The sequence below is a fragment of the Coenobita brevimanus genome, chromosome 103 (genome assembly GCF_032717465.1).
Source record: "Coenobita brevimanus isolate Jiangsu-jjx chromosome 103, ASM3271746v2, whole genome shotgun sequence".
Taxonomy (NCBI): Eukaryota; Metazoa; Arthropoda; class Malacostraca; order Decapoda; family Coenobitidae; genus Coenobita; species Coenobita brevimanus.
In genome coordinates this window covers 25,419,119-25,446,262 of record NC_137056.1, presented here as the reverse complement: position 1 = coordinate 25,446,262, position 27,144 = coordinate 25,419,119, and the positions used below count along the sequence as shown (strand labels likewise).

The window sequence follows — 27,144 nt, the reverse complement described above, 5'->3', positions numbered from 1 at the left end:
TCCACTAGTCACTTCTTTCCATGATGAGTAGTTTCCTCTTAGTACTGTCCTCATTTCTCTTTTTATGAGAAAGTCTTGCATCCAACAAAACAGTTTGCCTCGAATTCCTCCTTGATGGTACAGCTTCCATAAAAGTCTTTGGTGTGGTACTGTGTCAAAAGCTTTCTTGAAATCTAAATAGATACTGTCCACCCATCCTTCCCTTTCCTGTATTGTGTTTGTTACTCTGTCATAGTAGCTCAACAGATTAGTAACACATGATTTTCCTTTTCTGAAACCAAACTGTCTTTCTGTTATCATACTGTGTTTTTCTAGATGATTTACCCAAGCTTTTCTTATATGTTTTTTCTAATACCTTGCTTACTACACTTGTCAGTGATACTTGTCGGTAGTTGAGAGGATTTTGTATTTTTCCTTTCTTGAATAAGGGACTATATTTTTGCTTTTTCCAAATATCAGGTAGTTTCCCTTGACTCAAAGATTTCTTGAAAATTAAAAATAATGGTTTACTTAACTCATTTGCACATTCTCGTAACACCCAACATGAAATTTCATCAGGACCACTTGCTTTTCCTCTGTCTAATCTACTTAACTCCTCTTGTATTACTTTTTCTGCTATTTGTATATCTGGTAGTATGTGTGGACATGCGTGTTCCACATAGTCTCTCTCAAAATTTTTTTCCTCTGTAAAAACTAATTGGAAATTCTTATTTAGTGCTTCACAAATATCTTTCTCTTGTGTATAAGTGATTCCCTCGTCCGTGATGGATTGTATTATATCTTTTACTTTGGTTTTGCTTCTGATATAGCCGTAAAACAGCTTTGGTTGATCACTACTTTTATTTATTATATCCTCAAACTGTTTTTGGGCTTCCCTCCTTATTCTTGTATAGTCGTTTCTTGCCTGTTTGTAATTATTATATGCCCTTTCACTATTGTGTCTTCTGTATCTATTCCACAACAAATCTCTTCTTTCTTTAGAGTTTTTACATTCTGTATTGAACCATTTCTGTATTTTCTTATCTGCTTCTTTGTGCTGTGGGATGTAATTCTGGACTCCTATTTCATAAAATTCAAAAAATTTTTTATATACAGCATTTAAATCTTGTCCTCTAAGCTCATTTTCCCAATCAACTTCTAAGAAATACTTCTTTAGGTCTTGATAATTTCCCTTTTTATAGTTTAGTCTCTTTTTGTAACTGTCAGTGCTGTTTACTATGTCATATGCTATCCTGAAGTTATAATTTAGTACTGCATGCTCGCTTTTGCCGAGTGGAGGGTGATATATTAAACTGTCAATGTCATTTTCTTGCCTAGTAAATATTAGATCTAGCACTGAAGGTACATCAAGTCCTCTTTTTCTTGTGGTTTCCCTCACATGTTGCGTTAAGAAAACTCTTGTACGAGATCAAGGAGCTCTTGGTCCCAGCAGCTTTCTTGGCTATTTATATCTAGAGTATTCAATTTATATTTGTATTGAAATCCCCAGTTAGTATAATTCTTTCCGATTTCTCTTCCATTTATGTAGCAAGGATCTTATACTCTGACTTGTACTCTCTGCTAGGTCCTCATATTCGTCTCTTTCCCATGTGTTTGATTTGGGTGGCATATATACAAATTGGCTACAATTACTTTACCTTCAGATGTGTCGATCTCTACTGCAATCAGTTCTACTTGTGATGGTATATCTATGTTTATTTCCTTGACTTTTAGATTTTTCTTAGTTAATATTATAATTCCTCCTCCTTTTTTTAAATTTCTGTCTCTTCTCCATATATTGTATTCCTCTAAAGTTTAGTATGTCATTGGATATCCTTGGTGTTAATTTTGTTTCAGTTAGGCATATTATTTGTGGTTCATTTTCTCTGACATAATCATTCATCTCTAGTAATTTAGATACCATTCCATCCACATTTGAGTACATCAACTTTATCATTTTGTTTATATACTTGTCATGACATGGTTCTACTAACTTCCTCCTTTTTCTTCCATCCTGTTTGTGTACCACTTTCGTACCTGCAATCCTATTACTTTGTAAAAAAATTTCTTCTTGTCCTCTTCTGATCTTCCCTCATTTTTTGTTTTTGCTTCCTCCCTTTTCTCTTTCAGTAATTCCAGTTCCTCTTGTGTTAGACATCTTTTTATCCATACATTTTTGAACTCCTCTTTTTCCATAAGATTCTTTGCATTTTTAGTATCTCTTCCACAGTGTTTACACTCTGGAAAGTCACCTTTAGAGGTCTTGTCTTGCTTTTCTCGTATTTCCCTAACCTTTTGTGTTCCTCTATGTCTTTACTACAGATTTCCTCTGATACTTCTTTCAGTAAGTTCATTACATTTCCCATCTCCTTTTTGTCTCTAGTGATTTTGTTTTTAATTTCTTCCTCTTCTATACCAGTGATTACTATTGATTTATTTATTTCTACTGAATCTCTGACTAACTTTGGATTGTTTTGGATTATTCTTTTCACTTCCTTTTTAATGCTTTTTTCCTCCACCCTTGTTTCCAAGTCTTTCTTTACTTTCACCATTTCAGCATACGTGATTTCTACATCATTTTTGTAGCTTTGCACAGCTTCATTCACCTGTGTTATCTTCTCCTCAATATCACTGCTCTGGTCCATAAGACTGCTTGCTTGTCTAATTGTCTCTGTGTCATTTTTTAACTCTTCCATAACACTCTCGTGATTAAATACTGTACTTCCCATTTCACTCACTTTCTTCCTAAGGGTATTCAAATTCCACTGTTAGTTCACTGATGGTTGTGTCTTTCTTATTGGCCTCCTTTCCCAGTTTATCTATCTCTTCCTTTTGCAAGTGCATTTGCTTCTTTATTTCATCAATTTCATTTTTGAAAGCCATTTCTAGATTGTGTACACGTTCAACAAGTCTATTGTGAGTCTCCACTTCAACTAGTTCTTGGTAGAAATCGTCATTTTGCTTTTTACTTTTATCCCTTTTCTTTTCCAAATTTGTTTTACTGAAGTATGTATCCATTTTGTAATACTAAATGAACAGAGTATGTACTTACAGTGTGCACGCTTTCCAGGTCTTTCTGTAGTATAAACAAACCCAGCTGACTCAACGCATCGTGGTTCTTTGTTGTTTCAACCAGTCTTATTTAAACTTATTATTTCTTTTCCTTTTAATAATGAAAAATCATTTAGTCTAACCTGGTACAGAGCTTGACTCATTCAAAGATACTTATTTAGGTAATGCCTCTGGCCGTGTTGAGCTTGTATGGAGCGCCGGTACAGACGTCCACATCCGACGATGCCGTGTGTGTGTGTGTGTGAGAGAGAGAGAGAGAGAGAGAGAGAGAGAGAGAGAGAGAGAGAGAGAGAGAGAGAGAGAGAGAGAGAGAGAGAGAGAGAGAGAGAGAGAGAGAGAGAATGAAAAAAGATTTACAGTATTAGTTTTTAGCCAGTTTTGGTGGAAGAGTCGAGATCAGCCAGTGACAAAAACTCATTTTTTAAAACAATAGGTCAGAGTTATGCTAATTATTGACCAAACAAAAGCAGTTTGAATAGCTTTTATCCAATTTTGACCAAACTCGGGGAACGGTTGAAGGTAACGTAACACTGAGGTAACTCAGTTTTGAGAACAAGGAGTTAGGACTTTCACACGCTCAGGAGTCGAACGAAGAGTCGCCAAGAGTTCAAAGTCCTTGTGGATTCTTGTCAATTTGGCCAAGAACCCAGCAATCTAGGAGTGCACCAGGTGGGCGCTACAAGTACTGTAGCTACGATAGCTTATGCATTGCTACGAGTTCCCTAGGGCGGCGCTATGTGTAGCAAAGAGTCATTACGCATTGCCGAACCAAATGGTCAGTAAAGATCTACGAGTAGCCATGAGTAGCTAAGAGTAGCTAAGACCCCCACTAGAGTAGTTACGAGTGCACTACGACCATCAAGAATTTGATGCGAGTCTGTCAGGAGTGTCGGGCGAAAAAAATATATAAAGGATGTGATGCATGTGGACTACTCATTCAATAGCAAGCTTGTATTCAGCATATACCTATGTATCCTCAACAACCATGGCTGGAGATGCGCGCGAATTGAAACTACTGAAGAAGCAGGTGAATTTGGCATGTGAAGCGGCCGACATCAGTGTGGCAATATGTAGGCTGTTACCTGAGAAGAAGAAAAGGAAGCAAAAGAGGAGAACCCTTTGGAGCAGGTTATGGCTGCTACGATGGCCAGTGCGAGAAACTTATTGAAGAGATGAAATTAGAGGACTCCCATAGCTTCAGGAATTTTCTTCGAGTGGATGACATGATCATGGAACTGCTGGTAAGGGTTGGTTCTTGTATCGAGATGCAGGACACCTTCTGGAGGAAGTCATTGTCACCTGGGATGAGGTTGGCCATCACTCTATGCTACCTGGCGACTGGAGATAGCTACAAAACCTTTTCATATGGCTTCAGAGTGGCCCACAATACCATCTCACTTATCATTCCCGAGACCTTCGAGGCCATCATCGCAGAGTACCTGAAGGATGTCCTGGCCTGCCCCACAAATCTGGAAAAGTGGAAGGAAGTGGCTTCCCTTTCCTCCAACAAATGGAATTTCCACCACGCAGTCAGTGCCTTGGATGGTAAGCATATATAACACCTGGCACCTCAAAACCAACGGCCACCGACTCCCAGCAAACTCGCAGTGACTCCTACCACACTTTTACCATGCTCTTGGCATATTCGTAGTGACTCATAGATAACTCTTAGCTACTCCTCGTCGCCCATGGGTGAAACGAAACGAAACTTTTGAGTACTCCACTGAAACTCCTACCTACTCTTGGAAGACTCCTTGCTACTCTTACCAACTCATAACGACTCCTAGCTACACGCAGTTACTTACAACGCATCTTAGCAACTCGCAAAGGTTTTCTGATACAAGAATCCATTGAGAGTAGCTCTGAGTCGCTTAGAGTAGTCACAAGCTCCTTAGGTATGCGCTGGTAGTTTAAAAAATTCGTAGCGGTTCTCAAAAGATTTTGAACATGTCAAAAACATCAGCAGTGTGCGAGGAGTCTCGAGACAGTCCGTAGGACTATAGAGGAATTCTCAGGAGTAGGGTGCAGAATGTCTCAAGAGTTGCAACTTGCAATGATTCTTCGTCCGACTCCTGAATGTGTGAAAGCCCCTTAAGGACTCAGGGCTAGTCATAGTTCGAATACAGTGTGTGGGTGTCAACAACACAACTTAAACAGCTTTGATCTAGTTTTGACCCAAATAGGTTGGGGGGGTTCAGTACAATAAAACCTTATTGTTATTTATGAATGTTGGTCAAAGGGCAACGTCAACATAAGCATTTTCTTTCCGATTTAGGCCAAACTTTGTGGAAAGGCAGAGGGTGAGGATTTGAACGTGAGAACAATCAGTTAAAGGTCATTGTCACAGAGAAGGATTTAATTAAATTACAAGGCATGGTCAGAAAAAAAAAAATGGCTGAAGTGTTGATAATCAGGCCAGAATGAAGGGATTCAGTTTTAAGAACGATGAAGGTCTTAGGGTAGATCAGTGTTCGACCCGTGTGTCTATAATTATGATCAAAATTACTGAAACAGTTTTGTTCTAATTTTGATCCCACTTGATGAAAGAGTTAAGGATCGCCCAAAAAGTTTACATTATTACTGAGAACAGTAAGTCAAAGGTCAAAGTCACATGGAAAGGCCAGCATAGACAGCTTTTATCTGATGTAAAGTAATCTTTGTGGAAGGGTTCAGGTTAAAAAGAGGTTCGATTTTGAGACCAGTTAGTCAAAGGACAAGGCCACAGGGAAAGGCAGAAGGTCAACATTTCTGGAAAAAGTAAACTCAGTTTCTTTTGATCTCATTTGCAGCAAAGTGTGTGGAATTGTTAAAGGTTAAACAAGAATGAAGTAATTTGATGCTGAGAGTTGGAGGGAGCGGGTGTTGCACTTTTTGAGTGTCCATATTTCTATAAGCTTTATTCTTGCTCTCCGGACGACTTTGTTTAAGTTTACATGGATATACTGTATATTTCGAATTGGAAGGGTTAAATATAGCCTTAATTATCTTCACAGCTAAAAATCGTCTAAAATGAGTCAGAACAGAATAAGAATTACGTCACTTGACTGGGAGGGGTTTAGGCAATACGCAAGGAACGACTGCAGAATTCACGAAGCAGCATTTAGGAAATTTATACTAAACTAAAATTAATGATGAAATGGTTGGTGTCTGCAGTGGGTAAGCTGATGCGGAAGGAACAAGAAGCACTCAGAGAGGGCAACACCCATGCTATAGTGTGTCTTAAAACCCGTCCACATAGTCAGTGGGTCCTGTGATTCTGAAGTATGGTAATGAGCAGAAGTTGGATAATAAATGTGTAAGCCTTCCCTGCTTCTGATCTACTGTTTATACTGTGAATCGGCACCATGCTTCAAAACTAATGAGCAGTGTGTTCCGACACAAAATATTTGCACTGACTATGTGGTGGGGCATTAACTTCGAAAATTTGATCCTACTCTGCGTCCTAGATCTTTTAACGATTGCTCTCAAAATCGATTACGTCATCCATACCAGACCCGTAACCCATCCATCAATTTTGATTTAGGCTATCTCGTACCAAAAGTATTTAAGTTGACCTTTTACCTATTATCCATTGTTATGAAAACAGGATCATTTTAACCTTGACTTAAACCTTTCAACCAAGTTTCATCCAACAGGAAATACAACTGAGATAAAGGCCGCAACTCTGACCTTGCTCTGTGACCTTTACCTCTGACTGGCTGTTCTCATAACTGATTCACTTCAATTTTTCCTATCGCTCAACCCTTCAACCAAATCTGGTCAAAATCGAACAAGAAGTATTTATGTTGATTCGGTTTTTGCCCAAATACTGTACGTAGGACTTTTCTGACTCAAAAATTAGTCACCGTATTCTCTGATAGTCCCGTCATTATACCAAGTTTATTGAAGTTCAGGTAAACAGTCTGACCTTAATCCTCCTAACAAATAGACAGAAAGACAGGCAAACAGGACCAAGCACACAACCTCTTTGACTGCGCTTGCAGGTGTAACAATGGTAGTAACCAAGGAACGGCATCTGGGAGGAAGGGAGGAACAGTATTTTGCTTCATCTTGACATCTCTATTTAACTTGCGATTTTTTTTTTTGTTTAGCAAGTGAAGTATTAACAAAGGTTTCATGTAACTCCTCCAGCTGAATAAACCTTTATATTCTTCCTTTCCAAGTGAATAAATTCGTATGCTAGGAAGGATTTTGAGTGATGAAAGGGTTAATAAAGACTATAACTAACAGTTCAGACTTAAAACATTTCTCTTTAGTTACCGTAAATAAATCGTTTGGTGTTATGAATGATGGTGGGAGCAAGTGGGGACGACACCATGTTGTTCCCAGACGAGTTTACTAATTCTTGGAAGAATATCTATTAGCAAAGATGTTAATGAAAGATATAGCCAGTCTAAATCCTCCAGTTCAAAAAAGTCTCTCTTGCGCTGAATATTTTTTTTGATGGGGAGGATCTTTCAATGTGAAATGTGCAGGAATACTATATCTAACACCTTTAGACCGGAAAATATCATCTAAGCAAAAAAAAAAAAAAAATGATACTTAGGCTTCCAAGCACTGATTGGATTGATTTAGCTTCTGTATAGCTTTTCCAGTTCGTAAATTCTCCCCTAAGCTATATAAAATCTTATAGAGCGGTAAGAATGAGTGTGGGTGGCAGGGATGGAATTTGAGGTGAAGTATGGTTGGCGAAGGGAAGTACACAAGCGTGAAATGAACTCTGGAGATTAGATTGTGTGGCCTACCGAAGTATTGTAACGTATGGAGAGAGAGAGAGAGAGAGAGAGAGAGAGAGAGAGAGAGAGAGAGAGAGAGAGAGAGAGAGAGAGAGAGAAACTAGTAGCTTCATTTTCTATCAGTCATTTATTTATCCAAACTAACTCATTTTGGGACGACACACATGGATATTTCATATTTACAGCGACACTTCTGTATGAGGTGAATTTGTTTTATATTTAGTTTTCTGAATGATCAGAAATTTTTATTACGAAGTCTTTTGATTTTTTTTTTTGGTCACCGGTAAACAAATTCCATGTTCAAATTGGCCGTGGTGGACAAGATGGACATTGTTTAATTTTTTGGTCTGAGATTTTAACCCGCCCCGTCCCGACCAATTTTCGACCACTGGTACCCCCCAATCCCGACCATTTTTCGACCTTTTTTTTTTTTGCTTAAACTTTCGCTTTTGGTCAGAAACAATGGTCGGTGGCAAAGAAATTGGTCCCCGGGGTCCCTAATTAGCTTAACCAGGTATGCCTTGGTCCCACCTGGCCCCGTGTTCTCCCTAGGCGGTCTGAGCCTCAAACGTTTTCTATGGTATTATGAGTCTGGGAAACCAATGAAAGTAAGTAGAAATGAATTTATTACAAACATAAAAACATGTGATAAAAGAGTATATTGGATTTTATACAAAAATAGAGCACAAATAAGCATTGTACCATCGTGCGAAACGAGCAAAATCGGCCAACTTGGTCACGATGAATCGCTAACATTCTAAAATCATGATACATATAATTTTTTTTACTTACATAATACTTCTACAATAACATTATACCATTTTACATTTTATTGAACTGTTTTTACGTATTCACAGGCCTTTTGATAACATTTAGCGTAATGTTAGCGCTTATTTACGTAGTGAGTGAACTCGCTGTGACTGTTGTTTCAATTCGTATTGTGCTTTTTCTACTTACATAATACTTTTCTAATATTATTATACACTTTTCAACTTTATAGAACTGTTTTGAGATTATTTCAGGCCTTACGTAAATATATAGCGTAATAATAGCGCATAATAACACACACGGTGAAGTCGCTATGACAACTATTTCAAAGTACAACCTATTTTTGTACTTATATAATAATTCTCCACTAACATTGCACATGTAAACACTTGATAAATTGATATCACATCATTTCTGAACTTACGATGGAACTGAGCGTCATATTTGCGCGTACTTATACAGGGAGTGTTATCGCGATATCATTTGTTTCATCTTACACTGGTAATCAACTTATAAAATACCTTACTACTAACATTACAACATCTTCCACTGTATATAATTCCAAACACATACTTACTGACCAGAATGTGGGTGTACTCGTGACATCAATTATGACAACTTACAGTAATGTTCAACTTATACGTTTTATTCATGCTAACATTACACCCGTTTCCACTTTATTTCCTTGCTATCACATATTTACTGACCAGATTTACACAATGGGTGTAGTTTTGATAACAATTCTTTCCACTTACACTAATTCTCATCTTATACATTACTTTTCTGAAAAAATAACACCCGTTTCAACTTTATATTTGACTTAGCACCTACTGACTGGCCTTACCATTATCATGAGCGTCATTTCGCCTTCCCACACAGTTTCAGTAGTGTAGGAAATTATGATATTCCTTGAAACAAGGCTGAAGGCACAACGCAACATTGCACTCGACACACTCGTATCTTGTGTCTTTTCTCTGCGTGGATGGTCTGACTGTCGAGTGCCTACATACATGGCAGCGACGCTGGGGTTTATGACGGTTTGGTTCGGAAGGGATTGCGCTGGGGTAGTGGCGTCCTGCAAGACGTAGGGGAGTCTGAGCAGCCCGGGGGGTGCGGGTGCGGTGTGTGGGTCTGTCCTGGGCATGCTTGGCGATTATTTCACGTGCCAGCTCCCTCACAAACCCCTCAAAGGTTTCGGATACTTCGGTGGTCATTGCGTGCAGGTAGTGGGCGTTCAGGACCGTGATGTCGAGCAAGTGGAAAAAGAGTATTTGTACCACTTCATCGTGGTCCTGGCACAGTCAACACTTGAAATCATCGAGTCTGACTGATCAACTTGCCTCATGTTCAGATTATAGGCAAGTACAGACTCTGGTTTCCATACGTTGCGCCTCCTCTCGCTACGGTGATCCACGGAGTCTGTGCGGTGCATCAGGGGGCTGTGAACAGTTGATAGGAGGCAAACTTCCCTGTTGTGGTTCCACAGGGTTGCAAGGATGTTATTGGCCTGGAAGAAAACCACCTCGTTCTTGTCAAGTTTCCTCCCTATCTTGACCATATGGCGACGGTTTCTCTTGACTGTACCACAGACTCCGGTGTCGTGTTGGAGGAGGAACCTAGCGAGAAGAGGGCTAGTGTACCGGTTGTCCAGGTACAACACATGACCACGATGAAGGTACTCTTCTATCATTGTCTTCACCACGGCCCCAGAGAGTCCTATACTCCGATCTTCTATTATATCTGTCTGTGCGTCCGTATACAAGACTATGTCTTGCACATAACCAGTCTTACAGTCACATATAAAGATCTTGAACCCGAAACGGTGTCTCTTGCTGGGTATGTACTGCCTAAAGGAAATATTGCCTCTCCACAACACAAGACTCTCGTCTATGATGAGGTCTCTGTAGGGATAAAATGAGGAGCGGAACATTTCCCGTAAATGATCAAATACCAGCCTAATTCTCCTCATTTTATCGGTGTTATTTGCATTGGCTGGATCATCTGCATCAAAAAAGTGGAGGCGGCCGAGAATATACTGAAATCGGTTACGACCCATCACCTTTCGAAAGAAAGGTGTGAGGATGATTGGGTCAGTTGTCCAGTAGGCAGGAATTTGGTTTTTCCTCACCACACCCATCAAGATAACCAGGGCCAAAAATAGGAACATCTCTGAAATAGTCACGGGATAGTCATACTGTTCGGAATGCCTGCTCGTGGTTCCCAAACGTTCACTTTCACGGCGCTGTGATTGTGAAAAAATATTCGTTTGTTCAACTATGCGCCCAACAAACGCCTCACCAAAGAACAAGTTGAAAAAATCCAACCGTGACGAACCTGCATTTACACCTGGAGCCGTGCAACCTGACCGCCACTCCTCAGTGAAAGGGTGAATGATGGGAGTAAAATTACTCCCATCTTCCCAGTTCTACATGACACCACCGTCTCCAGCCATGTCACCATCGTCCCCTTCATCAGGGTGGGGAGGTGAGGGTGGTGGGGGAGGTTGGGGAGGTGGAGAGCGGCGCCTCTCATCACTCGCACTTCTCTTCCCTCTCCCTTTTCCTTTACCCTTTCCCTTCCCTCTCCCTTTTCCTTTACCCTTTCCCTTCCTTTTCTTTCCTTTCCCCACATCCTGGGGCTGTGGGGAGGAAGTTTGGGAATATTCAGGGGCGAAAGAAGTGCTGGGGAGTGACTCAACCTCCTCTCCCCTAGGCCTACGAGCACCACGTGCTCGTGCTGCCTCCCTCACACCACTGGCCCCTTCACCCCGCACTACCCCCACACCACTCTCACTTTCACCCCGCGCTGCCGCCACAACACTTTCCCTTTCTCCCAGCAATCCCACCACACCACTTGCTACTTCCCCAGACAAAGTACTTTGACCATACCTTAGGTGTCGTCTCGCCCCACCTTCTGATCCACATGGTGATATTTTCTCCTTTCCCAACCACGCAGCGATATCACGTCCTAGGCCTCCGTCATCCTCATCGTCCTCATCCTCGTCCTGATCAGAATCATGATGGAGAGATAGCTGTGCACGTGGTTGGGGAGCAGGCTGGCCTTCCCTTGCCTTACGGTATGTCACATACCGCGTTTTTCGGGGCGAAGGGACCTCCTCATCACTGCTACTTATTTCTTCCTCTGGCTGGACATAATCGCGATCCACCACATCATCATCGAGTGGAGAATCACTGTCTCCAGTGAAGGCTTCCAGGACGGATGCGATTTCCTCGTCTGAGAGACCTTTCCGCGCCATGTCTGACCTGGGTCACTGCTAGCAGGTGAGTGACCGAGACAAGGGTGAGCGCGGGTCACGCGGGGTCTAGGACGCTGCCCGCCTGGCGGCAGGTAAGGGAGGCTTGGGTACCCAGGCGAAATGAAAATCTCGCGCGAATTTTGAAAATTGTGGAAATTATGAACCTTGCAATTGCAGGACGTTGAAGTACGTCCCCGGGACGCCGCGGATTAAGTTACCTTCACACTGCCTCGTCTTTTCCCGTATTATATTCCAGATAATTGCGGACGATTTTATTCAGCTGAGAGTAAGTCATGCAAGTTTGAATATGTTACTGATGACACCATTAACCCACGTATGGACTCAGCCTAATCATTGCCAGAGAACGGCAAACGATTTTTTTTTATTATTATTATTATAAGCAGAACAGCTTGACAGTACTAATGCATTACCATTAACCCCTCTCTTGGTTATTAAAAAAAAAAAAAATCGTGTGTTCTGTTCCTACTAAAACTGAACGATTTCATTCAGGTGACTAAGTTATAGGATCCTTAGAAACGTAACTCCCTTTCAAAACTAGAGATTCATTTTTTACTGCTACTGCCACCGCTTAACAGGCGATTCTTATAACAGCTCTCTGCTTCGATGATGCATTGAACATTTTATTCAGACTACAACAAGACGATTTTACTCAGCAACTAAGTTCATCCTACTACTGGAGGGGACACTAAGGCACCAGTTTGGTAGTCTCTCTTATACTAGATAATATATCTGGTGTTGATAAAAATATAGAAAAAGTCCGTCATCATTTTGAAGAGGTTAAAGGTATAATAAACAGTTATATTCTTCTTCAGTGGCACCACATCTTGTTTTATAGTCTTGCTACCACCAGATAATTTTAATCTGCTCGCAGAAGGGGAGGATGATAAAGAAGGTGAAATCAAAGTCCATTAATCAGCTGGTGATCCAAGTGTTTGTATTAAATGTTTTGTGTTGAGCAATTTACTTCATATGTCAACACCAGTATGTGTAGGCTAGGTGAAGCATACCTATAAATATTTATGTATATAATAGTTACATGTGGTAAAAGCCCCAGGAATGGATGGAGTATGTGGCGAAATGTTGAAATACAAGGGGAAAGATATGGATGGAAATCTATATGGAAAATGTGTAGATCGGCTTGGAGGATTGCAAATTGGATATAATTGTTTTCCTGTACAAAGGAAGGGAGGAGCAAGAAATTTGTGGCAGTCATAGGGGAATTAGCCTTCTCAGGCCAAGAAATTAAGTGGAGAAGAACAAGGGGGTTTTAGGAAGGGAGGAGGATGCAGGTATTCGTTCTGAGAATATTAGTGGTAAAATATCTAGAGAAAGGAAAGAAGTTGTATGCTGCCTTTGTGGATCTGGAAAAAAGCACATGACAGAAGAGACAGGTAAGGAATGTGGAAGGTTAGACCTGTTCAGAGTATAATTTTTTGTGAAATTTATAGCCTACTGCACTGATTCAAGTGGCTTTCAACCTGAAAAAGCCAGGTATCACAACCATCTTCTACTCAGAAAAAGCCAAAGTCTGCTTCAAAGGCCTTGAAGTTTTAGTGCCAAAAAATCATGAAAATCGCATTTTCCATAATAGATGGCCTTGCAACTTTGGCTATATCTCTCTTAACCCCTCCGTGCCGGGGGATTTCCATCGTCACCTCCTCCTCACTATGGGGGACTTCCATGATTTTGGTAAAAATACCCTTATTTCAAACCCTAGCATCTGCCAAACCAAAACACATGAAGCATACATAAGATTCAACAACTCTTCCTCTCTCAAATGAAAGTATCCCCAGGTCTCCAGGTGGTCTCGTCGATGAGTAAGTATAAGTTAAAGATGGCTGGTTTTCCTTGTTTTGGCGGGCTGTTTCTGAGCGCACGCCACTGCCAGTGACCTTGGACTCGCTGGTTAGTGTTGGCAGCGTTGACTGGAGTGGTGATTGTAACACTGCCCGGTCTTCCTTTGAGAAACCCGGAATTTTCCACTTAGCCTTCGACTTTTCCTTACTCACACTCGTAAGGATGAATCATCACCCCGTTCACGTGGTTCCCCACAGGGTTTTCCACTCGTTTCATATTGCCACAATGCCCCATAGGTGTGTGGGAAAAGAATAGCTCTTTGATTTTCTGTACTCACTTCTTGTGTCATTTATAACAATTTCCCACTACTACGGTACTTATATTTGCACTTGACATCATGATTGCAGGTAACTGCACTTTGAGAGGTAAATGCTTTGGCTGTTTCATGCAGTATGGTTGAGTATGAGGTAATTTCTTGCACTAAACTGTGACTAATTTGTACCAACCAGGATCATCATGAAAATATTACTAATGTTATACACAACTTACGTTTATTTGTACTTCACGTCACAAATATGCAAATTCTCACATATTCATCATTATTTTATGAGTTACGAGGGAAAAAATTTAATAATAGCCAACCAGGTCATTTTCTTTCTTGCTCATGCACTCGTGGTTTTCTTCCATGTAGCAGGTAGGGTTACTCGAGGTTTTCCAATCATTGTTTCACAAATAACCATAAACAGTAACACTTATTTTTTTTGCACTTGTAAAACTTGTTCTAAACACTTATAAATAACACTTAGTATCAGAGTTTGGCTGCCATTCTGTCTTTCAAATCTTTGGTCATTTTCTCATTTTTCACTAAAATGAGTGAAGGCTGCAACCTCCCAAGTCAAGTACCACCTGTGGTTTTTCAGCTTATCTAGTACAGCACTGGCTACCTCATTAACGTGTTTGTACTTTAGCATATCTTTCGTTAACTCAAGGTTCGTTAATGGAGCATCTGCAGCAGGTGAGACAGTCATCCATTTGGTGGCATAAAGCAAGGCCAGAAACATGTTAATCATTTTCAGTTTTACTAGAGTCACAGCAATATACCCTAGTTAATGAGAAATGAACAGCATCATACAGTACAGATTCATTGCCATCCTCCTGACTTGGTGAATAGCACCAGGTCTCTGGAATCGTTTGCCACAGGCAGGTTCTTCACCAAGGAGAATGACGGTGAGGTCTGCAACTTCTCAATAGTCTATTCTGGAAGGGTATGATGATAATAGTGTTTCTGTTAGCAGCTGTAAAACATTTATTTTCTTTTTCTTTAGCCAGTATTTAAATTTGGTTTTTCCCTATCTTCAGGACTTCATGTTACTTTTTGCTGATGTCTGCCCAGGATTCATGCATTTGTTTAAATAATAGATAAGCAGGGCTTTCCACCTTTCCAAATGCTTTGATCCATACAGCACCAACTATAATTTCCGACATATGATGGCGACATGCAAGATAAAAAAGAACTTTCTTTCCGAGCGTTTACTCCAACAATTTTGCTGCACATTAATGAATATCACAGTTACTTAAAGTTGTATCAAACACAAGAGCTACAACACTTGTACATCCCAAGCTGTTAGCAGCTCCATCGAAGCACTGGCTTGAGACAATCCAGCTGAGCTGTCAAGTGATGGAATGCCGAGTAATTTGTCTTCCTCATACTGGAGAGAGCCAGACAACAGAACTGTAAGAATTTCAGTTGGGGAATCAAGAATGGAACAGCCCGTTTCTTGTAATAGCTTTCCATCCCAATGCAAACCCCATATTTGGGAGGATTCTCTTTTACACTCAGCCATGTGCCCATTATTTAGGTTGCATCTCACCGTCATTCTGTTCGTACGAGTAGTAGATGTGATAAACTCATTCACATTAGAACCACCAGCTTTAAGAAGAGAAGTAGTGGCTGTGGTTTGATTATCAAAGTTTGCCTGCAGTGTTACAGAATTCCTCTAATTGCATTGTCTACTTGGAGAAGAACAGTGGTAAAGCAACATCACTTGGTTGCAAGGAACTACCAGGAATGGGCTCATACTTAACATCAGAATAAGAGGACCCACTGCTGGTATCACCATCATCTGGTAACAATAGGCCTACTTCAACATGGCTTCATACAGTGGCTTCATACTTTTTCCTAGCATTCTCTTCCATTTTTTTCCTTCGGATGAGACGGCTTGCTTTTTCTTCAAATACAGTACTTTGTCACGACCAGACTTATGTGGTATTCTTTCACATTTCTGATCCTGATAAAAATGAATGTCCTAGTTTTTCATTTCTTGCGTAACAGCCTGATTTTCTGAACTTCTTCAATAGCATATGGGACCCCAGTATCAAAATGGTAATCCATTTCTTTCCCAGTAGCAGCTACTTTGCCAATGGGATCACTTTCTCTTGCTTTATTTCTACACAGTTTTTTTATGTTTATCATATAGCTTCATGAAATGCAACATTACATTTTTTCCTGTGACAGATTTTCTTCTAGCTATCAATTTTGTCAAAATGGAAAGACTGTATCGACAGTTAAATATGCAAAAGCTTATTATTAACTGGCCTCAAAACTCAGGAAAATTCTTCAAGTGAAGGAAATATTGAAAATCCTGTCTGTTGGTTGGTAACTGAGAACCACTTATAGAATCATTTGGAAAACTAATTGAAAAGGTTTCTGGATCTGACCTAGTGGCAGGGTGTGAGAGTTTTTCATTTCTTTTTTTTTCTTTTATGTTGGCTGCTGAGACAGTGCCAGTTCATGGACCTCCACTGTCCTGCCATGAAATTTTCTTTTCGATATTTTGTACTAAAAATTGACACACAAGATAATATTAACATCAAATTACAAATGACAGCAATAGAAATGATCAAATACTCCTACTCCACAAACCCCATAAAAAAAAAAAAAAAATGACCAGTGTATACAAGACAACCGTATTAGCGTTCGTTCGTTAAAGATTCCCTGCACATATAGTGCAGGCCGGGCCATACATTAGCCCGGTCAGTGGTGTATGGGCTGATTATAAAACAGTAAGTGGGGAGGACAGGACCTGGGGAATGCCCAGCACACACGTCCTGTCTCCTGACTGGCTTTGTGGTGTGTGTACCGTATTAGCAGACCACGGGTTAATATAAGCAGACTGTGATACAATAATGATTAGACAAAGAAAAGTGAGTCCTGTCTTTTCAGTGCAAGAGCTGAAAATTAGGTTAAGAAATACTGGCAACTTGTCATTATAAATTATGTGGTAAATGCTGCCCTCCGGCGAGAAAATTATGTCTTGGTTTTTCTGTAATATTTTATGAGCTATGTATTAGTCCCAGTTCTCTTAAAGGAACTATTTTAATATACTATTATAGTCATTATAGGTTTATTTACCATTCATGCATAGTCCTCATGGAAATGTTCTAAGTTAATGGTACTAATATTTTTGTAAACTATTCTATGATCTTGTAAAGTATTGGACACATATATATGAATGGGAATCCTAATTTTAAAAGGAAATCTGCCAAATGTATATATATTACTGTTATTATTCGATAATGTTAGTAATAATATTCAAATAACCTTTATACCATCTGAAGAAAGTTGCATGAGCTTTTCAGTGGTACCATTTATAGTATAATATCCTGGCTAGAATATTAAGGAAGACATAACCAAAGTTGCGAGTCCATCTGCTACAGAAATGTGATTTCTGTGATTTTCAGACACTAAAACGTTATGGCCTTTGAAAGCAGTGATTTCCTTCATCTGAGAGGAAAATGGTTGTGAAATTTGGCATTTCCTGGTCAAAAAACGTGGGAATCAGTGCAGTAGGCTATAAATTTCACATTTTTTAAATTTGTATTTTGAACAAGCCTAGTCGAAGATATTGAAAAATGAATGGAACAAAAGACAGGAAATGTGGAAGGTATTAAAAACATGTGGAGTAGATGGGATATTGCTGAATGCAATGAATCCTGTGAGGTCACTAGGATGCAGTGTATATGGATAGTGAATTAAGAGAGTTCTTCGATTTGAATGTTGGATTATAATAGAGACTTGTCATGTGTCCACGGCTGTCCAGTTTACATATGGTCGAGTTATAGAAGGGATACAAGATACAGCAGTGGATGTTGGAATGTCTTTAATGAAAAAGGGAAGGGTTTGGAAAGTTCCTGTATTGTTGTTTGTTAACAAAACTGCATTATTAAGTGAAGATGAATGTCAACCACAGGGTTTGGTGTATGAGTTTGGAAGTGTATGCAAGAAATGAAATATACGTGAATGTAGATAGGAGTAAAGTTATGGTCTTTGAGAGAACTGAAGTTAAAGAAAGCTCAGTGAGGCTGGATGATGAGGAAATGGAGAATGTGAGTGCATTTTGGTACTTGAGTAGTGTCATGAGTAAGGATGGAAGCTTGGAGGATGAAGTGCTTGGAAGAGTACAGCAGGAAAAAAAAGTTGCTGGTTCATTAACCCGTCACATCCCGAGGTTTTCCGCACCTCCAACATCCCCCAGTCCCGAAGTATTTTCGAAATTTTTTTTTTTTTGGCTAAAACCTTCGCTTTTGGTGAGAAACATCGAAAATTCATAGAGAAATCACTCACCTGAGGTTTAAAATACCCAATCCAGGTAGGAGTTCCTCCTTACCTGACTGGGTTTTCTAATATGCTGGCACCAAAGAAAACGAGTTCTATGGGAGGGTAACTATTTTATCCACTCATAAACGGTATTTATTTATTTACTTGGTACGAATATATATGTAGTATGAGAGTATATTGGTTTTCAAGCAGTAATAAAAGCATTATAAGCATTGTTTCACTCACTAACTAATCACCATACCTGACCTATTTTTGCCACATTACCTGATCATTATTTCTGGCTGTTTCTTCTTCTAATGCTATGTAAACATTGTCCTCCACATTGTCATCGATTGGGGAATAACTCTGGCCCTGAATATCTTTACTAGCCAGGTCACTGGTAACAGGTGAATTGCCAAGACAATGGCGTGAGGGGGGGAGGGGGGGAGGTTATGCGGTGTAAGCATTGTCCCTGCTTGGCATCTTGTAGAGGAATAGAGGAAGGTGTCCCGTGTATACATACGAAAAATCACGCGCGAAAATCGAAAATTGTGCAAATTAGGGACCTTGCAATTGCACGATGTACTGGTACGTCGCCGGGACTGGCAAATGCAAATCGTTGCAACGTACCCATACGTCGACGGGACGGGGCGGGTTAAAAGCAGTGATATGGTGTAGGGAACTGAACATTCAAGTAAAAAACTCAATACATGACAGTATTGTGATCCCCACTCTAAAGTACGGATATGAAGTTTGGTAGTTGTTGGAAGGAGAGAAGACAAGAATGAAAGCAGTGGAAAGTAGTTATTTGAGGGGAGCATGTGGAGTTCCATGGAGAGACAGGAAAACAAAGGAGGAAGTAAAGAAGGATGTGGTACTGACGTAGATCTGGTTGAAAGCGTTAAGTAAAAAAAATTGAGACTGTTTGGCCATGTGAAGAGACGGGGAATGAAAGGCTGATCAGAATGGTGTAGGTGAAGGAGAAAGAGGAGAGACCATGGATATGACTGAGGAATGAAGTGTATGAGATGTATGAGAGAAGGGTGTGTGAATTAACGAGAATCAAATGTCAATGAATTGAGTGACGTGGAGGCGATTTGCTTGTGGCCACCCCTTAAGAGATTGAGGCATCTGGATATAGACATAGATGTATACATGTTTGGACAGAAAAGCACCGTTGTTATTTTTGTGTAATGAGTGTTTGAGGTTGAATATTTTCTATATGTTCTTCATCTCTGCATTTAAAAATTTGAAGTGTAGCATTCGCAGACTTTCATTTAAAATGTAATGCGTTTTTTTTGCCTCTGTTCCTTTGTTTTCTGTTTTGCTTTGAGTTGTAAACCTGTCTAATACTCAATGTGTAAAATCAGTCCTTTTCTTCAGTATGTCTTAAATATTAAAAAGTGTTGTGTCTGAGGTTTTTGTTGCACTTTCACTTAAATGTCAGCGTGATGATGGTGTGCATGGTGACAGTCGCTTCTTATCACCACATGCCGCTTTAGTGTTGCATATGCTCTTTCCCTACTTACCGCCTTATTATGGCCTTAGAAGCTGCGTCAACTCTTATGACTGAACATTACAGCCCCCCTCACAAATTTTCATCATAGACGTGTTATTTCTCTTGTGGATTCCTCTCATATCATTCCGGACACAATGCTGCTCCTAACTGATGCAAACATGGCAGGTTTAATAATTGTTTCTGAAGTTTTCTTTCCAGTTTTCACTTTTGTTAAATTTATTCTTCGATCTCTAGCCACCTATTAACGGCTTAACTGCAGCTTTTTATTTATATACTATTTTAAGCGAGGATTTTGATATGATCTTTATCAAACTGTTGAATTAGGCGATTTTTTTTCCTGTACTTCCAGACGGCTTCATACGGTCTAGGGACCAGTTTCAGAATGTTTATCAGAAGCAGAACCAGGAGACACCTTCCAAACTTGAGGAACCATATATAACCTTTCTTATCCCCAACACAGTTACAGGACTCACATAAATTGAATGTAACCGTCTGGTTGTAACAAGGTGAGACATACTGGGTGTTGTGAATTTCCATCCCTTGTTCAGCAGCTTTTCTGTTAAATTTGAGAAGAATTGTGATGTCTTCTATTGCATTCTTGTCTTCTTTAGACGGCTTTATTTTGTGGAGGAGAAATATTTCGAACTGCAAGATGTAGTTATAGCCATCATTTACCCTTTCAGTACGTGAGACCAGTTAATTTTTGTTGTTGCCTGATTAAGCATCCTAAGTATAGAAGTTAACGTAGGATATATTCAGCCTCTCCAGCTGCAGAGTCTATGGCAGGATAAATGAAATAATCGTGGAAGAACAAAAATATGTGTTATGGGACTGAAGGAGTGTTCAACTTAGAAGGAACACGTTCCAGCAGAAGAGTTAAAGCTAAAAATAAGGTTTGGTTAAAATATTTGAGACTCCAAGTAAATATATGCATCTTTTAATGGCCATCTGGACTGCGACAGATAATTACAACAACGCCATTGAGACTGAAACCATCACATGACATCACATGATGCCTTCTATAAAACTACAGTGAGAACCTGCTAAACAAGAGATGAACATTTCCACCAACCAGGAACTACCCTAACTTCACCCCGTCAGTACGAGGACGTCAGTCTGTCTGTCTGTCTGTCTCTCTCTCTCTCTCTCTCTCTCTCTCAGAGGTTAACAACATTTTATACCTTCCCATTGGATTTCCTTCTATCAGTCATATCTTGCCCATTTTATATTCTCTTTTTTCCCCCGCAAGTTGTACATTGGAATAACTCTGTGTAAGCTCCAGCTGCCTTTTTTTTTTTTTTTCGATTTTAAGCCAGGTTCCAGATCTGTCTCGCCTTCTCATTTCTTCTTCCAGGTTTACAGTAACTCTAAAAAAATCTTTCAGTCTTCCATTTGTCTGTCTATCAACTAATCTTTATGTGTTTGTTTGTTTGTCTGCCTGTCTTTTCGTCAATTTATTTATCATCCAATCCGTTTTCCCTCATCTGGTGTGTAATGGCCCAGTGTAGGCTACTCAGGCCCTAAATTTAAGACGGAGGTAGCCAAAATACTTGTTCTGGCATTATATAAGCAACAAACCCAACCACCCCTTCTGTTCTAGGGCCTAAGCCCACGAAATCACCAAACGACAGTCTTGAAGTATTTCATCAGTAAAATTCCTTGATGTAGATCTCACTACTCCCAGCAACTCATCTTTTTCTATAGCTCACCTTCAAAATAGGCTATATAAAGCTCTACCTTCATTCTCCTCGGTCCAAGAACTTACTCACACTTCTTTTTTAATCCTTTCAGGATTCTAAAGACCTCCATAGATTTTTCCCACTCTCTCTCCAGTGATAAACATGGATTCAGATCTTTGAATTATCTGTACCCGTGCATCTTGTCATTCTTCAGCCATTTTTGAGGTTTAAAATCTTGCTCATCCTTCTGCTTTCTCTCCTTCCAGGCCTCTTACTACTCCAGGACATTTCCTGATTTTCTTCAGCATTACTATTGGCTCTGGATCTTTTTCTCGTCTTTACAGGAATCTATCAATCAATCGATATATAGTTATTAATCTCTCTCTCTCTCTCTCTCTCTCTCTCTCTCTCTCTCTCTCTCTCTCTCTCTCTCTCTCATTCTGTTGTTTTACGCCGTGTCACCTTTCTCCGATAAAGGCTAAGGCGTTGCTCCTGGGTAGAGGACTTAGGTTTGGAGCGTGTAGCACTTGATGACCGAATGCCCTTCCTGAAGTATTCCAGTGACCCTTGGGTGGAACTCCGACCATTCGGCCAGTGCGGTGCGCTCTAGCTCACTAAGTTACAGCTAATATATATATATATATATATATATATATATATATATATATATATATATATATATATATATATATATATATATATATATATATATATAGTGGGGTCTTCCAATATGCGACAGTATGGTCAACAAAATAAGGTACACCGCATATTGGAAATTCGCATATTAGAAACCACAGAACCAATGGAAATAAATGTATATGGACAACACCTCACCCTATCATGTGTATGGACAACATCTCACATTGTCATTTATAGCACTTCCTCATTAGTGACTATCATTCTGAGAAAAAACTTTATCTCAAAGAAAGATAATAGAACTTGAATGAAGTGTGCTAGCTAGCACCCTATTTACACAAGTGCAGGATTAGTAACCATACCACGTCCGTCCACTTGCTGGCCTCCATAATCCTTGACAGTTCGTAAAATCTTCTTGTCGTGAGAAAGTTCCTCACTGTGTATTCATTTTTTTTTTCAGTAACAGAACAGAGGGAGGAAAAACAAATGAGTAAATAAATAATCCATACATTACATTACTGGTGTCCTCCATTCATAAAAATCTGTGCATGTTGGACTTGAACAGCTGTAGGTTGAAGTTTAGGGGGAAACAACTCTGGGAAAGCGAGTACCAAAGAGATACAGTTCGGGGAGTATGAGATTTCTGATAGGCGGAAGTTCTGCAATATGGCAATGTGACATTCCAGTCATGAGCGCTACCAGATGCACGTGTTGCACGGAGGAAGTCATGGTGAGGTGGCATAATGGATGCAGCTTCGTCTACGCTTTTGCCATAAAAATAATATGTAAAATAATGCAAGGGAGGCAGCATTCCTTCTTACCTGTAGGAGAGATTGTTTATTTGTAATAGCAGGGTTATTTACTAATTCTAACAGCTTTGTTCTGAATTTTGCCTAGTTGTTTTAGTGCAGTCACTCCACATCCACTCCACAAGTACATGTCCAGTATCCATGTTCTTTTTACCTTGCTTATTCAACTCTATAACCTACATTACCTACTCCAAAGTGATCCTCTTATTCTTGGAATGAAGTGGTGGGTCCACGATGTAACAGGCCAGCAAGAGCGGGTCTGGCACCTCGCTATCTATCTATCTATATATCTAGGCTGCTTCCCCCAAGGAAAGGGAGGTAGCCGAGACAGAACGACACACTCCCCATTTACTCATCCATTCAAACACATTCATTTGGATCTTAGCCCCAAAGGGGAGAAGGGACAGATCCTCACTGCACCACACCACACATGGGTCAACTGCGCAGTGCAATCAGTGACATCCGCAGCAGGGCCCGACAGCAGAGCTGGTTTATCCCTGCCACATCATTATAGACCCATCCCCTTACCTGCACCTGACCTGACTAGCTGATCAGACCAAATGTGGGAGAATATCCCCTCAGGGCTGCGTCATCATTTATTCATTCACATTTTCTCTCCATTTATTTCCATCACGCACAGTCACTCTTCCTTGCTCAACAGACATCCCTCTCGCATTCAGCGCTCTCTTCACACTGTCCATCCATCCTGTTCGCGGTCTCCCTCTCAGCCTTACACCTCTCGCATCAGATCTAGTTATCTTTTTCACCAATCGCTCATTATCCATTCCCTCCATGTGCCCAAACAATCGTACCACCCTCTGCTCAACTCTACCAGCCATCTCACGAACAACTCCAGTTCTCCTTCGCACTTCATCATTTCGCACTCGATCCATACACATCACTCCACACATACTCCTCAGACACCTCATCTCCATTACATTCAAACTTTTCCTCTTTGCTACACCCATATTCCATGTTTCAGCCCCATATAACGTAGTCGGTACCACAACACCCTCATACAGCTTTCTCTTTACATCCATTCTAAGCAAACACCATCTAAACACTTTTTTCATTCCTCCCAGCACCTTACCTACTTCATTGATTCTAAACTAAAACTTCTGCATCTATCCTTCCATCCACAGCAACATGTGACCCTAAATATTTAAAACACTCTACCTCCTCAAGCAACTCACCATTCAGAACTATATTCATCCCGCTACCATCTACCAACCTCGCACACTTCATCACTTTACTCTTATTCTCATTTACTTTCAATATCCTCTTTTCGCAAACCCTTCCAAACTCCTCTACCAACTGTCTCAATCTCTCCTCTGAATCAGCCACCAGAGCAGTATCATCTGCAAACAGCAGCTGCCTCTGATTCCACTCTCCACCATCAACATCCACCAGACTCAGACCTCCACCTAAAACTCTTGCATTCATCCCCTTACAACACCATCCATATAAATTTTAAACAACCAACGCGACATCATACATCCCTGTCGCAGCCCCACTCTCACGGGAAATTAATCACTCACAGCATTTCCCACTCTTACACACGCTCTACTATTTACATAAAAACTTTTCACCCCTTTTAGTAACCTATCATCAAGTCCAAACAATCTTAAAACAGTCCACAAAGCCTCCCTATCAATTCTGTCATACGCTTTCTCTAAATCCATGAATGCCCAAAACACATCCTTGCCTTTCGCTAAATGCTTTTCACACACTTGTCTCACTGCGAACACCTGATCCACGCGTCCCCTCCTTCTCCTAAAGCCACACTGCTCATCACCAATCATTCCCTCTGTACCCTCTCTAACTCTCATAATTAACACTCTACCATAATCCTTACCTACAACACTCAATAGACTTATACACCTAAAGCTAGTACATTCATTCTTATCACCCTTGCCTTTATACAACGGGATCACACAAGCACTTGCCCAGTCAACTGGCACCATATCTTTCACAAAGCACACATTCAACAATCTTACTAACCAGTCAACAATAGTCACTCCACCATCCTTCAGGCATTCCACAGCAGACCTATCCATACCTGCAGCTTTCCCTTTTTTCATCTCCTTTACTGCCTTCTCCACTTCCTCCTGCGTGATCAAAGAATCATTCAACTCTCCCAACACTAAAAACACAATATGCAAGCGCGGCGCGGGCAGACACAGACTGAGAGCCTTGAGACATGACATATACCGTGAGGGAGGGAAAGGGAAGGAAACCGATCAATCATCTGGAGGAAGCTTCGGATACTACCATTTTGAGCGGGAGCAATATTTTTCCCTTGCTTTCAGGCGACAGATTCACATTGTAGAATCACACATCGCATATTAAAACCTTTATTTTTGTCCAGAGTCGAGCCCGCATGTTAAGTGTTTCTCATATTGAGATCCCACGAAATAGACGACCACACTGTATATATATATATATATATATATATATATATATATATATCTCAGCCGTGGCTCAGTGGGTTAGAGCGCTCCACTCTGACTGAAGGGTCGGAGGATCGAATCCACCCAAGGGTCATTGGTAGACATCATGAAGGGCATCCGGTCATAAAATGATACACGCTTCAATCCAAAAGTCCTCTACACAGGGGCATCGCCTTAGCCCTTCGGGGATACCTGGCATAAAACCAAAAAAAAAAAAAAAAATATATATATATATATATATATATATATATATATATATATATGTGTGTGTGTATATGTATCTCTCTCTCTCTCTCTCGCAGTATATATATATATATATATATATATATATGTGGGGGGTATTCATATATATATATATATATATATATATATATATATATATATATATATATATATATATATATATATGTGGGGGGGGAGGATTCATACAAGTTATATATATGTATAATGTATATATATAATATATATGTATGTATAATGTATATATATATATACTGTATATATATGTGTATATATATATATATATATATATATATATATATATATATATATATATATATATATATATATATATATATGTATAATATATATATAATATATATGTATAATGTATATATATATATATATATATATATATATATATATATATATATATATATATATATATATATATATCTGTGTGTGTTTATACACACACACACACACACACACACACACACACACACAATTATGTGTCCTGAATATGGGTCCCTTCAGTTCTCGTTGACTCCTTTTAGCACTCCCCTTACGTGGGAATAGTCTATTTTTTTATGGGGGGGGGAGGATAAATAGGTGGTTCCCCCCCTTTTTTTCCTCTCTCTCTCTCTTATAACCTCTTATCCCGTGGTTCGTTGTTTTAAAATATTATGTTTTCATTCCATCTGGTCCTACCTGTAATGGCTTCTCTCTTTCTCTCCCCAGGCCTGTTACGACTGCAAAAGATCTTCCAGTCCGTGGGACCAAACCGAGCATCCTTTGAGATACGGGTGGTGAGGCGTGTGGAGTCAGCACAGGACGCTCTGGCTTTTCTTAGGACCCTGGAAAACAGTAGCAGGTGAGTGAATGGTTGCTATGATGAATAAAAGGATTGATATTTTCATGATTATATGAGTGTCTTGCTTCAGACCCTAGAAAGCAGCAGCAGCAGGTGAATAGGTGGTTACCGGGATGATTGGGTCTTTCGGTTCATGGATATGACCTTCTGTAGAACCATACCAGCTGTCAGTGAGTGGATGATTATCTGGGTGGGTGGGTGGATGGATGGATGGATGGATTGATGAAATTCATTGGGATGACAGTTTTTAGTTATTTTTAACAGCTGGCAGTTTTTATTTCAACTACGTTGTTGTGGGAGTTCACGAAGGCCGTATCTGAATTCATAACTTCAAAAAGTCTCTCTCAAACTTAATAAAATTGCCATGTGTTATCAAAAACATAGTAAAATTACTTCACCGGCAGAAGTGGAGAAGCACAAAGTTATAATATTGCTTGTTACACATGGACTTCTTTAAAATCCAGATAAGCAGCAACAGGCGAATAGATGATTACATAGATGGCTAAATGAACTGTTACGTATAAATAATTATCGAAAAAAATCGATTAAAATAACTGCAGGAAATAACGAGCTTTTTTTTTTTTTTTTCGGCCTATCAACCATCGGGGCCGATGCCCCTGGTTATTAAGGCCACGGATATATATATATGTATATACATTTAAATATATATACATATATATACAACATATATATATATACATACACACACACACACACACACACACACACGCA

The 27,144-nt window shown here is 39.8% G+C and overlaps 1 protein-coding gene across 1 annotated transcript in view; it reads left to right on the top strand.

Moving 5' to 3' along the window:
* LOC145415652 (glutamate receptor 1-like) overlaps nucleotides 1-27,144 on the top strand; it is a 1,336,600-nt gene that overhangs the window by 727,340 nt on the left and 582,116 nt on the right. Inside the window, exon 4 of the mRNA XM_080284869.1 lies at nucleotides 26,280-26,412. Coding sequence (XP_080140995.1) covers nucleotides 26,280-26,412 — 133 coding nt within the window. The remainder of the gene's footprint in view (nucleotides 1-26,279; nucleotides 26,413-27,144) is intronic.